At 37.1% G+C, this 15,633-nt stretch overlaps 1 protein-coding gene across 1 annotated transcript; it reads left to right on the top strand.

The window, feature by feature from the left end:
* Positions 1–1,437: 1,437 nt before the first annotated feature.
* On the top strand, positions 1,438–15,428 carry LOC140136909 (uncharacterized). The gene is made up of 4 exons (XM_072158558.1): positions 1,438–1,616; positions 11,553–11,680; positions 13,374–13,439; positions 14,736–15,428. The coding sequence occupies exons 2-4, from the start codon at positions 11,629–11,631 to the stop codon at positions 15,365–15,367; spliced, it is 750 nt and encodes a 249-aa protein (XP_072014659.1). The 5' UTR covers positions 1,438–1,616; positions 11,553–11,628; the 3' UTR covers positions 15,368–15,428.
* Positions 15,429–15,633: the final 205 nt, after the last annotated feature.

The raw sequence follows: 15,633 nt of genomic DNA on the forward strand, positions 1-15,633 counted from the left end.
TATAAATCATTCTGGGACACCTTGTAATGGCCCAAATGCCTTAACTCGTGAATTACTTTAGGATAAATGTGTTTTAAAGGCTAATTTAGTCATTTTAGTCAAAAAAACCCTGATTCATTTGGTTGGATGGATTTGAAGGCGAAGTCGCATTAACATCCGGGATACTCTCCAACTTTGCGTAGATTGATCATCACAAGCTAACACGGAGGCCCAAATCAACGTTCTTCCTCAGGCCGTGGAAATTGAGAATCCGTGCCAATAACTCTTGTCTTATTTCTTTGAGAAGCCTCTTATTCCTTCTTGTCATTATCTTAAATAATAATCATAATAACAACAATAATAATAATAAAAAATCAAAATAAGCACCCTATTGACATGCCCGAAACCAACAGATATATAGGTCACGGTACCATATCGCTTCTGAATCACGCTATAGGCTTTACTTCTGGGTGGGTTTTATATGGGCATTTTGACTTCGCGTGAAAATAAAATCAGTGTTTGTTTGTTTGTTTGTTTGGGTGTATGCTTTTAAAGTTTACTAAAAATGATATCAACTTGATTAAAATTTTTACAAAGTCCAATTGAGGAAACGATGCACTTTTATATGCAATCTGATACAGTTATTACGAAATTCATATTTTATGATGAAGCAATGTCGATAGTATCAAATGCCTTTGATATGTCTATAAATATTCAAATGGCGTAGTTTCGTCACGGTGAAAATTGGCCAAAGTGAACAAAATATGTGGTGGGCCTTCCATGAAAATGTACCGAGGCAAGGAAAAAGGGGGCACTGTGGGCAAAGCCAATGAAAATATATTGTCGAACCGGCCACTTCATTTATTGTTCCTGATACTTGAGAAAATGGATTCGAAAGCCATCGGTAACTTGTAATTACTTTTATAAATATGAGCATGTTTAATGTTTGTTAAACTTTGTTTACTTTAATTTAAAATTTAAAATGGTGTATGAAAAGTTAACGATATACATATTTATCATGTTTATTTCCTGCAAATCCTCCCTTTTTCTAAAATTTTAGATCTATAAATTAAATTGTTGTTATGATACATCGGACGGTGTTTATAAAAATCGTGGCATTGGGCTATTTCATTTCAAATCCACGCTACCCCTGTGGAAGATTGTGGAAATATCTTCCACAGAGGGAGTATGTTTTTCAAATGTAATTAGTCATATTTAATCATTTTGAAACCCATACTCCCCCTGTATTATGGCTTTACCTATATCTTCCACAACTGGAGTGAGTATTTCAAATGGAAGTTACCCGATGTTCTATTTTATTCAAAACTCATACTCCCTCTGTGAAAGACTTAAGATAAATCTTCCACAAGGGTAGTGTGGATTTTAAATGGAATAGCCCATTGGTCGGATGTTTGGATCTCCTGTAGAGGCGCAGTTAGTGACGACATATAAAAGCGACTGTCACTACCTGTCGAGACGATACTCAGGTACAACCGGCCGCTGAAGTATTGTCGATCGACCCGGCAAGAATTTCTTCCATTTTTTCTGTCGGATTCTGATTTGTGTGTTCATCATGACTTGGAGAAGGGAATTACTGATTTTTGCGGTTTTAGCAATAGCAGTAATATATGTAGAAGGTATGTTGTATTCTTTTATAATAGATTTTAAAGGAATGACTGTCGAGAAAGGTTTCTGTCCATTTAAAACCGAAATAACAAGGTGAAAGAAATCCCACTGGCTATTTGTGCGGTTTAACATGCAGTTATATGGCGGATTTAAAGTCATAATTATGACTTTATGTCAAACACATCAAATCATCCTGATTCTATTTAGGTGTAAGTTGGGACATGTGTTAACGTTACAAATATGCACACAAAAAATCAGGTTCGATAAAAATTAACTAATTTCATTTTACAAGATCGTGTACATTGTGGCTTTAAGTTTAATAAGTGGCTTTATTTTTTTATTAAGTATGTGCGTTGAAAGAACGCATTCTCCGGAATCATGCGAATAATGCGTTGATCACATTGCTCAATTAAAAATGGTCATTTTTGTGCGCATTCCGCGTACGCATGAAACGTAACTTTTATTAGCAGTCAAAAACCTTGCTATCTGCTTTGTTGCAACTCTTTCATTATAAATTTGGACACAAAAGGTAGGATACTCCGATAATATTGTCAGTGGTGTTGCAATCACTCGCAGGAAAAGCTACACTGAAGAAACAATTATCATGTACAGATTAAACAGTATCAGGGGATTTAAACATGCATGTTAAATCTTAAACAAGAAAAGTGTTTTTAAAAATCTCTCCATGTAAGGACATAAGGTGGGAAATCCCGAATTTATTAAATTTGGGTTTGTCTTAAGGAATCGGATCGAATACGTTTGCACATAATTTTTTGTGGGAGCTAAGAGCACATCAGACATATCGAATTGTATTCAGAATACGAGGAATGTCCTAATGATTTGAAATAATTTCGCGATATAATACAAATTTTATGGCAAATTATTGAAATTTGATACTTTTGATATTTAACAGAAGTAAACTTTATAAATCTAAGAAACCTCGAAGTAAACGTTATAAATCTAATGATATGTACTTAAAGTGTATGTAGCTGGGACGAAAAGTCGACCATTTAATTGAAAATTTTGATTTTTCTTATTGAAGATATACATTTTTTCCCCAAAAGAACTATATTTTGTTGGTGCGATTTAAATTAAGGTATAACGTAAATTAGATAAGATTGAGAAAAAATACGCGCAAAAATCTTTCAAATAATTATTATACAGTTGTTTTGCGCGCTATTTAATGTCACCAAATTTAACTTTGTTAAAAAGATGTTTCTTTCAAAAACATACACATTATTATTTTACTAAATTATAAATGTTTCTTTATACGCAACAGCTTAAAAAATCATCAAGTCTAATAATTCCCCACGTGTAGTTTTGTCTACTATTATATTGAATATGCTTTTGTAGTTTTAAGATTTTCTCTGTAATGTGCCTTGCTTTATACATAAAGAGAACCCATATAATGCTACCAATATCTTTACACTACCAATCTGAAACTAGTCTTCCAGCAAAGAAAAAAACACCGTGCATAAATATACAAACTATTTAAGGGGTCGGTCACACACCTTTGCACAGTATTTTTTATGGAGCCTGAGAGCACATCAGACACACCAAATTGCATTCTGAATACTAGGAATGTCCTTCTCATATCAATTTGATTGTATTTTTAATTCGCGATATAATACAAACTTTATGGCTAATTATTAAAAATTGATATTTTTTTAACATTTTTGATATTTAAAAGTCCTCGAAGTTAATCTTATAAATCTAATGATATGTACTTAAGGTGCATTTAACTGGGAGAAAAAGCCGTCCATCGTTTTCTTGTCCGATGGACGGTTCCTCCTCCCAGCTACATACATTTAAAGTACCCATAAATAGATTTATCAAGTTTACTGCGAAACACTTGAATTTCAAAGATATAAATTTTTAATCATTTGCCATAAAATTTGTATTAGATTAAAAAAATATCAAAATTATTCGATATCAGAAGGACATACTCGTATTCAGAATGTAATTCGATATGCATGATGTGCTCTTAGGTCCCACAAAAAATGCAAAATTATGCAAACGTTGTTATACAAACCAAAATTTAATAAATTCGGTATTTCCCACCTTATGTCCTTACATGGAGAGATTTTAACATTTTTCTTGTTTAAGATTGAATACATGATAATTGCTTCTTCAGTGTAGCTTTTCCTGCGAGTGATTGCAACACCACTGACAATATTATCGGAGTATCCTGCCTTTTGTGTCCAAATTTATAATGAAAGTGTTGCAACAAAGCAGATAGCAGGGTTTTTGACTGCTAATAAAAGTTACGTTTCATGCGTACGCGGAATGCGCACAAAAATGACCATTTTTAATTGAGCTGTGTTTGACCATAGATTTTAAGTATTTAAAATCTATGGTTTGACGTGCTCTCATGTCAAAATACTATGCAAACGTTGCTATCCGATCCCTTAAAGAGCAAAATAAAACGTTGAGTCCATGTAAAGTTGAAATGATTCAACCCCACTGACGTCATCATATGCCAAAATGGTTAACCCTTAATTCAAACTTAATTTCTTATCGAAACAAAACAGTTTATTTTAAATTGTTATGATTCCTACAATAATTTCAATGTCTGTATATGAACCAAGTCCCACTGCTATCTGACCTGATAAACCCTTCTTCCTACCATCTCAAATTTGATTTTGTTTTGTCCACTAGCAGGCAATAGCTGGGTGTGGTGAAGTATTTCAAAGATCTGCGTTTGACTTCAACCCCCGACCTAAGCTCTTATACCGTGATTGGCACCTACTGTGCAGTGGTCTCATTTTTCTGTAACTCGCACTCACACGGATGACGTACCGTCTCGGTCTTTAAAAAGCAGAGACCAGCATTGAAATAAAATAAAATATAGCAAAACAAAAAAAATAAATAAATAAAATAAGCCCACATAGAACTAGAGCGATAACCGCACCATAGCTGAACCATGTGGCTTCGGCAGTATATTGTGGTAGGCCTACCACTGTCACCTGGAGTCTGTAATGGACATAATCTCGAAATGCTACGAAGGTATGACCACCCGAGTGGTGTTAATGAAAGAGGAAAAGTAAAGAATATAAAATAAACTAGAGCAACTGTGCCCTTTGCAAGGGCACGAGGTAAGTTAGGCGGATGACTGTGACGATCAAGCAGCAATACTGTGCAGGATAGTATTAATTTTAATAAGACTGTTTCATTAATCGCCGTTTTAATATACCTTGATCGTGAGAAGCTGACATTTTGAAAACTTGACTTTTGACCTCTGTATGACCCCCTTAATGACCTTAAATGAATTTTAAAATATTTAAAACATGTTAAGAATGTCATAAGGATCATTGCATTTAAATTTCAGGTCAATTGAAGCACTTTGTAAACTTGACCTTTGACCCCTTTATTGCCCCTTAATGACCTTAAATGAATTTTAAAATATTTTCAACATGTTTAGAATGTCATAAGGATCATTGCGTTTAAATTTCAGCTCAATCGGAGTATTTTGGAAAACTTGACCTTTGACCCCTTTATGACCCCTTAATGACCTTAAATGAATCTTAAAATATTTTTTAAATGTTTAAAATGTCATAAGGATCATTGCATTTAAATTTCAGCTCAATTGGAGCATTTTGAGAACCATGACCTTTGACCCCTTTATGACCCCTTAATGACCTTAAATTAATTTTAAAATGTTTAAAACATGTTTAGAATGTCACAAGGATCATTGCATTTAAATTTAAGCTCAATCGGAGCATTTTCAGTTAAAATGACCTTTTTTGACCCCTGTGACCCCTGGATGAACTCCAACGTTTGGAAATATTTTTATTATATTCTTTATGTTTTCCTCTTTCATATGACACCACTCATGGGGTCATACCTTTGGCATTTAGAGATATGTCCATTTCAGACCAAATGGTTAGTCAGTAAGCTAGTAACTTAGTAAGTAAGCTAGTAAGTAAGCTAGTAAGTAAGCTAGTAACATTCACTCTTATAGGCTGAGACCATTTCATGGTTCAGCAAAAATCAATTAGTTTCACGACCTCACTTTCTGGGATCAGTTCATAAACATGATAAAAACAATTATTTTTTAATTTACATGTTATATCAAATGTTAAAGCCTTAATGTACGATCTTTTTAAATTTTTAGATTTTTCTTTTTTTCTTCCAAAATGATGATATGCAATCATTATGAAAGTTCCCAATATATTTGGACGCGAAAAACATTGGGAATTTGCAAAGAAACAACATCATAAACTTCACCTCTATCACTCGAAAAAATCTGGCACTATTTGGATTAGGACAGCGAGTGCGGCCTCAGAGTTAGTCTCCTACGCAGCCAGTTTGGTTACGCTCCCTCCACATGTAGAAGACTAGGGTTTGCGATCGTGGCCGACATAAAATCATAATCTAAAAAATTATGATTTTATGTCGGACCAACAGAAAATCATCCCGTTTTACTACAAATAGGGCGAATTTGACAGTTTGCTCATAGATTTAAGTTAGAACATGTGTAAGTATTACAAATTATGCCAAAAAATCTTGTTTGAAAAAAATAAAGATACATTCTGAAAAAAGATCGTACATTAAGGCTTTAATGCTGGTAAACAAGTTTATTATATAGAGTCAACATGAACCGCTTTCAAGTGTTTTGTGAAACTTTAAGTGCAACACTCCTAATCTGAAAAATAAAAAGGGCCTCATAATTTTCCTCAAAGATACTGAAAACTGCTAGCAAAAACGTGTTTTGCGTGAAACTGCGTACTACTCAATCATATTTCGTGCGGGTTGATGCATTTATATTTTCCAACACTTTTAGTGGCGATTATGTTACTTAAAAAAAAGCAAAAATCCTGAATTTTTTTTCTCGTGTATGAAATAGGTTAATAAATGCGTATCATTTGTTGCTCATTCCATCCTTCGGGGCTCGTGCATTAGACGCATCAACATCTCAGTACGTGTGCATTATTTTGTCAATTTCAATCACATCCAAAACGTGATACGCATTTAATAACCTTTCATTCACTCCCAGCTATTGAGAACCAATCACAGCAAACGTTAGAACGTGTATAAATATTGTATACTTGTGCGGGCGCGCACTTCGGGTAGTAAGCGCAGTGCTTTTGGACGTGTTCATTTTTCTTGCGGGTTGATGCATTTATATTTGCTTTCATTTTTTAGTGACAATTTTGTTAGCAAAATAGCAAAAATCACAGGATTTTTTACTCGGGAATGAAATAGGTTAATAAATGCGTATCATTTGTTGCTCGAGAAAGTGTACAAAATAATGCACTTGTACTGAGAGGTTGATGCGTCTAATGCACTCCCTCCTTCGGGGCTCGTGCATTAGACGCATCAGCATCTCAGTACGCGCGTGCATTATTTTGCACAATTTCACTCCAACAAGGGATACGCATTTGGTTCCAAAAGGCGATAACTCCAGAGGCTAGATATTCCTGACAGTAGCAGTAAAATTGCCAATCAAATAACACTGGACCACTAGAATTGTTATAAAAAAAATGCAAATCGCTTAATAATAGCTATAAAATAAAATTATTACCTTAGCCAAATGGCATTTGGCTAAGGGTCTCTTTTTCTTAGATTCTGATTCTTTCTTTCTTTCTTTAAGTTAGGCGTGCAGCCTAACTTATTTTTTTCTTGCCGTTTGTTTCTTTCTTTCTTTCTTTCTCACAATTGACTACTAGTGCTACATCCGTGATCGGATGTGGACCAAACGCATAGGCAAGCCGTATTGGGTAAGTGGCTACAAAAGTCTTAAAATGTTTTAATATCGGAGGTCATCCAGGGGTCACAGGGGTCAAAAAGGGTCATTTTTGCCTCATATGTGCCGCACCCCCCATTATAATTAGGGGCAAAACATGGAGACATCTAGTCTAGTGTTTTGATAAACAAGAGATAACCACAGGCAATGGTTCTGCTGTCTGTGCTTCAAAACGTGTAAAATTTCGTCAGGATTGGTCTAGTGCTAGGTGGTGAGTGCCGTGCATTCTCTAAATTCAGTAAATTTCCATCGTCAACCGTGTGGAAAATGACATACGGCCGGGCGGTTTCACAAGTTGCCGGCTCTATCATACCAGTCGCCGCCTGGCTATTGCAGCTGCAATCCATACATCAAAACGTGTAAATTTTGGCTATTCAACTGCAATCCATACACCCTTCATGCAAGACATGACTGGAATCGTCCACACAGGGAGTGAATATTACAAACGGAGTCACCCATTGAGGTAGGCCCATTCGAAATTCACACGCCCTGTGTGGGAGATTAAGATAATGTCTTCCGGAGAGGTTGTATGAATTTCAACTGGAACAGCCCAGTTGGGGTGTATGAAACCCCAAGTGGGCGATTCACACGAAACAAACTGAGGTATGTTCAGATGCCAATTTTGTTACATATCTTGAGTGTAACTTGTGATGTGATGCCTGTATGCTAGATATAAACAGCTACATCATTTCCACTGATGGCTATAGGGTGTGGGGTGTGGGGTGTGTGTGTGTGTGTGTGGGGGGGGGGGGGTGATATCTTGGCTAAAACTGCATCACGCCTTCCCATGATGCATTTATGAAAATCAATAATCCCACTATATAGTTTCTACAGATGACGCAATAATGGTGAATAAGGGGGTGAGGGGTAAGTAAAATGTTGAAATATGACCGCATTAAACCACAAAGGTCATGTGAGGTCAAAGGTCAGGTCAAATTAAAAGTTGCTCCGATTGGGCTGTAACTCGGGGAAAATGATCCCTGACACTTTGGGAGTATAAAACCACAAAGGTCATGTGAGGTCAAAGGTCAGGTCAAATTACAAGTTGCTCCGATTGGGCTGTAACTCGGGGAAAATGATCCCTGACACTTTGGGAGTATAAAACCACAAAGGTCATGTGAGGTCAAAGGTCAGGTCAAATTTGAAGTTGCTCCAATGAGGCTGTAAGTCGGGGAAAATGATCCCTGACACTTTAGGAGTATAAAACCACAAAGGTCAAGTGAGGTCAAAGGTCAGGTCAATTTTGAAGTTGCTCCAATTAGGCTGTAAGTCGGGGAAAATGATCCCTGACACTTTGGGAGTATAAAACCACAAAGGTCAAGTGAGGTCAAAGGTCAGGTCAAATTTGAAGTTGCTCCAATTAGGCTGTAAGTCGGGGAAAATGATCCCTGACACTTTGGGAGTATAAAACCACAAAGGTCATGTGAGGTCAAAGGTCAGGTCAAATTACAAGTTGCTCCGATTGGGCTGTAACTCGGGGAAAATGATCCCTGACACTTGGGGAGTATAAAACCACAAAGGTCAAGTGAGGTCAAAGGTCAGGTCAAATTTGAAGTTGCTCCAATTAGGCTGTAAGTCGGGGAAAATGATCCCTGACACTTGGGGAGTATAAAACCACAAAGGTCATGTGAGGTCAAAGGTCAGGTCAAATTTAAAGTTGCTCCAATTGGGCTGTAAGTCGGGGGAAATGATCCCTGACACTTGGGGAGTATAAAACCACAACGGTCATGTGAGGTCAAAGGTTAGGGCAAATTTGAAGTTGCTCCAATTGGGCTGTAAGTCAGGGAAATGATCCTGGGAAGTATTAAACCGCAAAGGTCATTCGAGGTCAAAGGTCAGGTCAAATATAAAGTTGCTCTGATTGGGCTGCAATTCGGGGAAAATAATCCCGACACTTGAGAAGTATGAAACTGGAAAGGTCATCCAAGTTCAAAGGTCAGGTCAAATTTAAAGTTGCTCGATCAGGCTGCAACTTGCAGCAAATGATCCCTAACACTTGGGGAGTGTAAAACCGAAAAGGTCATCCGAGGTCAAATTTAACGTTGCTCAGAATATGAAACCGAAAAGTTCAACCGAAGACAAAGGTCGGGTCAAATTTAACGTTGCACAGTATTGCTGCGTGATGATGTCATCACAGTCATACGCCTAACTTACCTCGTGCCCTTGCAAAGGGCACAGTTGCTCTAGTTCTTTCTTTCTTTCTTTCTTTCTTCTACCAATCATATAATGAGCCATCGTAGCCATATGCATTTGTCAATTTTGACGAAATTTAGTTATTATGACCATTGGGGGGTGCCACAAATGTCACGTGAAAATGTCTGGCGCAAATGTCATGTCAAGGTCATTATAGCCCAAAACGTGTTTTTCACTTAAAATGCTACCCCTTCCCCATATTACATAGCACCGTGACGTCACTGGCACACATGCATCGTCTATAGCCAGTGTCTAAAAGTTGTACACAGAATTGGGGTCAAAGGTCATTTAGGGTCATTTCCGGCATGTAACCAAATACCTTAAATCGGACATCGTAGCCATATGCTTTTTGCCATGTTGACCATAGTTGAGCACTAGGACCATTGGGTGGTGCCACAAATGTCACGTGGTCATTTGCGGTCAAAGTTCTTCCACTTATACGGACAATGACCACTATAATTTACTAGGGGGCCCTATGACCCCCCATGATTAGTCTACTGTAGTAGACCATTTAAATTTATTATCCCTCTATCCCACCATGGAAAATACACCAATTCTGTTCTGATCCAACAGCTATCTATCCTTTTTTCTCTGGGCAGGGCAGTCACTGGGGATGTGGATGTGTTGTGTTTTAATGCATGGAATGGTATGAATTGTTTAAAAAAGGAATGCAAAGCAGTCTACCCCATGATAGATTTGCACACAAATATATCATCCATACAGCAAAGATATATATAGTCCTTACAAGCCCATTGTGGTTCAATGAGCCATGTAAAATAATAATTGGGCTGATCATTCCTCATTATGTGTACTTTAAAGTATACATTAGAATAGGTATGTCCTTGCCAGGTTTTGTAAAGATAGGTAAACAATCTTTACAGAGCCTTCCAAGAATATATGTGTATTTACCTAGCTAAGCTAGGTCTTGTCTTTCTGTCTGATTCTTCTTCTTTCTTTCCCCAAATACTTTCAAAATGCTGCTGCTCCCGTAAATTACATAGTAGCCCTACAATGTTGTCACCACCATGAACCATAGGCTGGTGGTACAAATGTCGCATGAACAACTCTAGGTCAAAGGTCATAAAAAGATCAACATCACGGGCTAAGGGCCGTGCTCTGACAATGTCTAGTTTTATTTGTTTCAAAAGGAGCTAAATCCAATGCATGACAGCCATTTGTAAATAAAATGATGTTGAAAATAGTTACAAAATAAGCTATAGTTACTAACATATCCATTTAAATTTTCATTTCAACTTTAAAATGTTAAAATATACCAGAATAATGTGACACAAGGCAGCTATTGGATTTAGCGCCTTCTGGAAACAAACTCTTCATAATAGCAATAATAGGTTCCCAATGGTAAGTCAATTGCAAAAAATTATGTTGATTATTTTTTGAATTCATCAATTAATATGTGTATAATGCGTAGCAGACGTAATCTGTTGATTCATCTTCATTAATCAGTCCGGTCCGACTGCCTGATCAGGAAATACTGCCGAGTCAGGCAACACAGGCTTTGGTAACCCTTCCGAATTTGACAGACTAAGGACTAAATTGTTCATGGTGATTTTATAAAAGATCGGTGGAAATTTTACTTTGACACACATGAGCTATACATGTAAGTTGACAATTTTTCACCGGGCGAAAAAAGTTCCACCTGGAGGAAAATAATTTAAATAACAAAACAATTTCTAACGGTTTAAAAAAAATTGATTTAAATATACAAATTAACTTTATTTCAACTAATATTGATGAAAAAATATTACTAAATGTACATCCATTGATAATTTTATATATTTTACCTACTTCTTTACTCTAAACCAAGAAATAACGGTATATTAAAAGATGCTCTATTTGCAATAGAGCATTGCATTGTGGGATACCATGCTGCCTGACTCGGCAACATGCTGCCTGACTCGGCATTATTTCCTGATCAAGCAGTCGGATTAATGTATTATTCAAAAAAATGCATAAACCTACATTTTCTAATTTTTTCTTCATGCATCAGGTAAACGCCCCAGTAGACGAGGAAAATTGCCGAGATTCAAACAGTTAAAAATGGGAAATATGCTTGCCGACCTAAAATGTGTCCGAATGGAGACGCAGCACTTGCACCTCTGTGTCACTGTACATCAGGTAAGTACCGTAAAAACTCGATATCGAGCGCTTTTAAAACATGCAAACTCGAAGAGCCTCATCCACAAAAGTGTAAAGTGTTTTAAACAAATCATATCATCGATACGCATAGTTATAATAATTATACGACCAAGTAACATAACATCTACCTATTTTGTAGATTCGTGTAATAAAAGTATTTAAAGGTATAAATTTGTAATTTAGAAGAAACAGGCGTTTTGTTCATATCAATTTGTAAGCGCTCTTTTGCAAAGTCATAGTTCATTGAATTTATAACCGTATGACAAAACAGACGAAAACAGTAACTTTGCAATTTAAAGAGAATTGGCCATTGCTCATTCTAGTGACGCTAGTATATTGACAATATAAGTGTGCTTTTTCATTTAATGACATAAAATTTGAAAAATATTGTAAGGAACACTTGAGGTTTTGACTTTTAAAACCTATATTTTGGTCAAAAAATGTGCTTGGATAGGTAGTTTTCAACAGATTTTCCACATTCGCCTTGCTATAACATTAAATTGCGTTATCTGTTGACCTAGTGACGAAAAGCATTTTTAGAGGGAAGTGTTAGCTTTCGTTTGATATAAAAAAAATATTCTGATTGGATGAAGGGACACTTGAGTTTCGACAAAAACTAATCAAAGAGGCCCATTTTTCATCTAGAAGCTCCACAGCTCTCACATTGCTATGCACTCAACCGTGTAGTGTAATCAAAGCCTGTGCGTAGACAAATCACTGCTTGCTTGAGAGCTCTTGGACGAATGTGTGCTCAGGTGTATCGAGGTGGAAACTGTGTGCATGATGGTTTATAAGAGAATCGTTTTTGTATAGAAACCTTTCCATATGAGACAACAAAGTTGACGGGTATCAATCATTTTGATTCGGCTTGTATTATCTGGTCCAGCTAGTGGCAACGCATGTATATTGTGTGCATGCAGTATGGTGAATGTCTAAGGATATGTTAACCGGAGGGGGGGATGAGTTGATGAGTTAATAGAGTATTTTTTATCAAAGTGCGATTATCGAATGCATTTGCACGAGTACATTATGCGTCATATACTTTGAGTATATTAAAACAATAGGCAATATTAATTGCTACATTCATTATATTAGTTTGAATATTAGGAAAAATATCTTAAATTTTAAAAACACCGTCAGGCCATGTATTATATCCAAAGGGCCAAGAAACTTAAATGAGGTGACATGGTTATAACATAACACTGTGCACAAAAAGTATCCGAATACTTAAAACAAAAGACACTAAACCTAAATTACCAAATATTATAGCAATTAGTTATAGATAAATAATTTTGCTCTGCGTATTTGCACACCTCATTTGGCACCCTACAAGTTACACTAATTTCCAAAGTGACACATTTGGGATATTCCTTCCTTCAGGGTGATTCCCACTGGCTTTTGTAACATGCTCATTATTTGCAGAGCAGGCTTAACGATGTGAATTCATAAGGATTATAAAAATCGCACATAATTTGTAAGCATTCTTCATTGGATACCATGGATATAGTGCATCACTCAGAATAGAATATTGCTGCACCTTGCTGCACCTTATAAAAGCACACACACATCTTATAAAAGCACACACAATCTTAAACATTTCCGACTTCATAGAGAAGGTGTTGCCAAGTTGATTTTCAAAAATTAATGAAGCTTTCATTGTTATTCTCCGTAGATTGCACACCACTTGCGTGTCCACACGGGGAACGATTCGACAGTGGCAGATGTAAATGTGTCCCAGGTAGGTACCGTATATGTTTATATCAGGGTGTCTTTCAACCTAAAGAATTCAGTTAAGGCTGGTCTTAACCCTGGAATTATGGAAAGCTTTGGGCCTCATATCTGCTATTGTTGGTCTAAAGACTATAAAAGTACTTTTTAGAATGGCGCAGCATGATGAGTTCATCTGTGAGGTCAAATTTGGGCCAAAATGTTCATTTTGGAGAAAAAAAATCCCCCAAAACGGGTTTTTGGCCCATATGTTTTCAGTCAACGAAAAATTCTTGGGCCAAAATATTTGTTTTATTAATTTTCAAAAACTAGAGAAAAATATCTAGGAACGGTTTAAAATTGTTTTTTTTTTTAAATTTTTCAAGTGTGAGGGATGGAGGAACCGTGGAAGAGGGATTGTGGTGAGGTAATCGGGTTAGAGGGATTGCCATGGCAGAGAGGAATAACAGAGAGGTCTTGGAAGGATTAGATGGATAATTGGTTTGGCGAGTGATGGGATTAGAGAGGGGTGACCATTGTAAAGGAAAGTAATGGAGGAACCCAGGAGAGATGTTAGAGGGGTGATTGATCAGGTGAGGGATGAGACCAGATGGATGACCACGGTAGAGGGAAATAAGGGAGGAACCCATTGGAGAAGTAAGGTTGGTCAGATTAGGGTGATATGAAATACATAACATCACTGAAAGCCACTCTGCGACTCTATGTCTAAAATGACTCCATATTGGGAGTCATCTGACTTCCTGTCCCTGAAGAGTCATAAATTTCTTGACTCCGCGGAAGAGTCACCGTGGATGACTCTACACAGGAGTCATTTGACTCCCAATATGGAGTAATTTTAGACATAGAGTCGCGTAGTGGCTGGACTCTGCTTCTAGAGTAACCCAGACTCCATTTATAGATTCACCCTGACTCCATTACAAGGTCACTCCGACAGTTTGGAAATAGCACAAAATAATGATACACATAGATGTACATCAACATAAAAGACAGGACAGAGAAATTTAGGCTGAACCACCATCCCTTAGGAATGGGAGAATATACATTCCATGGTGTCAACAGCCAAACTATTCCAGAGTCTGACTCTCTTGAAGAGTCATAAATTTCTTGACGCCGTCGTCGACGACTCTGAATCTAGAGTCAATTGACTCCACAAGTAGAGTCAAGGTGACTCCTCTTGAGAGTCAGTGCTAGTTTAATCCACTTAGAGAGTCACTTGACTCTAGTCTGGCTATCAGTGATGCTCATAATAGATCATAATATTCCACTATCTCAGATCTCAACAATATAAAGATTTATTTGTTTCCAGGGTGCTCTTTAACATCGTGCCCATCAGATCAACTCCTAGACTCAGACCTCTGTATGTGCATTGCAAATACACCAGATACAGCAATCTTCTCAGACAATAACGAAGACTGTCAAATTCCTCCAGCGGGTTGTGCCATGGCCTACCACTGGGACCAAGACCTCTGCAGATGTGTTCAAGTCAGCACCGCTAACACGGGTAACATACGCCCATTTCGACCTGTCAGTTATGAATGTGAGATGCCTGGAGACGGATGCGAAATCGGATACGTCTGGAATGCCGTTATATGTCAATGTCAATGGCTCGATAGCGCATCCAACAAACGCGATGAATTCTGCTCTGATCCTGTCGTGAACTGTCCAGGGAATCAGAAATGGGATCAAGATCTTTGCGCGTGTCGTGCCATTGAAGGAGCAGAATTAGAAGTATGCCGACCACCAAGAGAGGGTTGCCGTAAAAACAAGCAGTGGGATTCGAACCGGTGCAAGTGTGTGAAACCATCTAAAAATAAGCGTAAGATAAAAGAAGAACTGCTTGAACCTCAGGCCTGCGTCCTACCTGCGGGTGGATGCCGTAATGGACAGTATTTTGACCGGGAATTTTGCACATGTCGAACCTCAAGCACCTATAATTAATGAACATTAGTGAAATAGAAGTTATAAAAACCCAAACAATATTAAAAGAGAATTGCTTTAACATGTTTAAGATTCTTTATTTGAACATTTATAAAGTCATATCACGCACAACAATTATATAAATATTTAAATTGAAACAATCTGCGGTGCAGATTGACAAAGTTTATTAAGTTAAAGTTACGGTTGCTAATGCTATACATATAAGTTTATGAGGGGCGAGTTTTAAAGAATTTCGCTGATTCCATATCCGTAGGCTTATTCAAAAA

Source organism: Amphiura filiformis, chromosome 17, assembly GCF_039555335.1.
Source record: "Amphiura filiformis chromosome 17, Afil_fr2py, whole genome shotgun sequence".
Taxonomy (NCBI): Eukaryota; Metazoa; Echinodermata; class Ophiuroidea; order Amphilepidida; family Amphiuridae; genus Amphiura; species Amphiura filiformis.

Coding starts and splice junctions, on each gene's coding strand:
- LOC140136909 (XM_072158558.1), top strand. CDS start 11,629: ATGTGTCCGAATGGAGACGCAGCACTTGCACCTCTGTGTCACTGTACA. Junction 11,681..13,373: donor TCTGTGTCACTGTACATCAG/GTAAGTACCGTA, acceptor TATTCTCCGTAG/ATTGCACACCACTTGCGTGT. Junction 13,440..14,735: donor CAGATGTAAATGTGTCCCAG/GTAGGTACCGTA, acceptor ATTTGTTTCCAG/GGTGCTCTTTAACATCGTGC.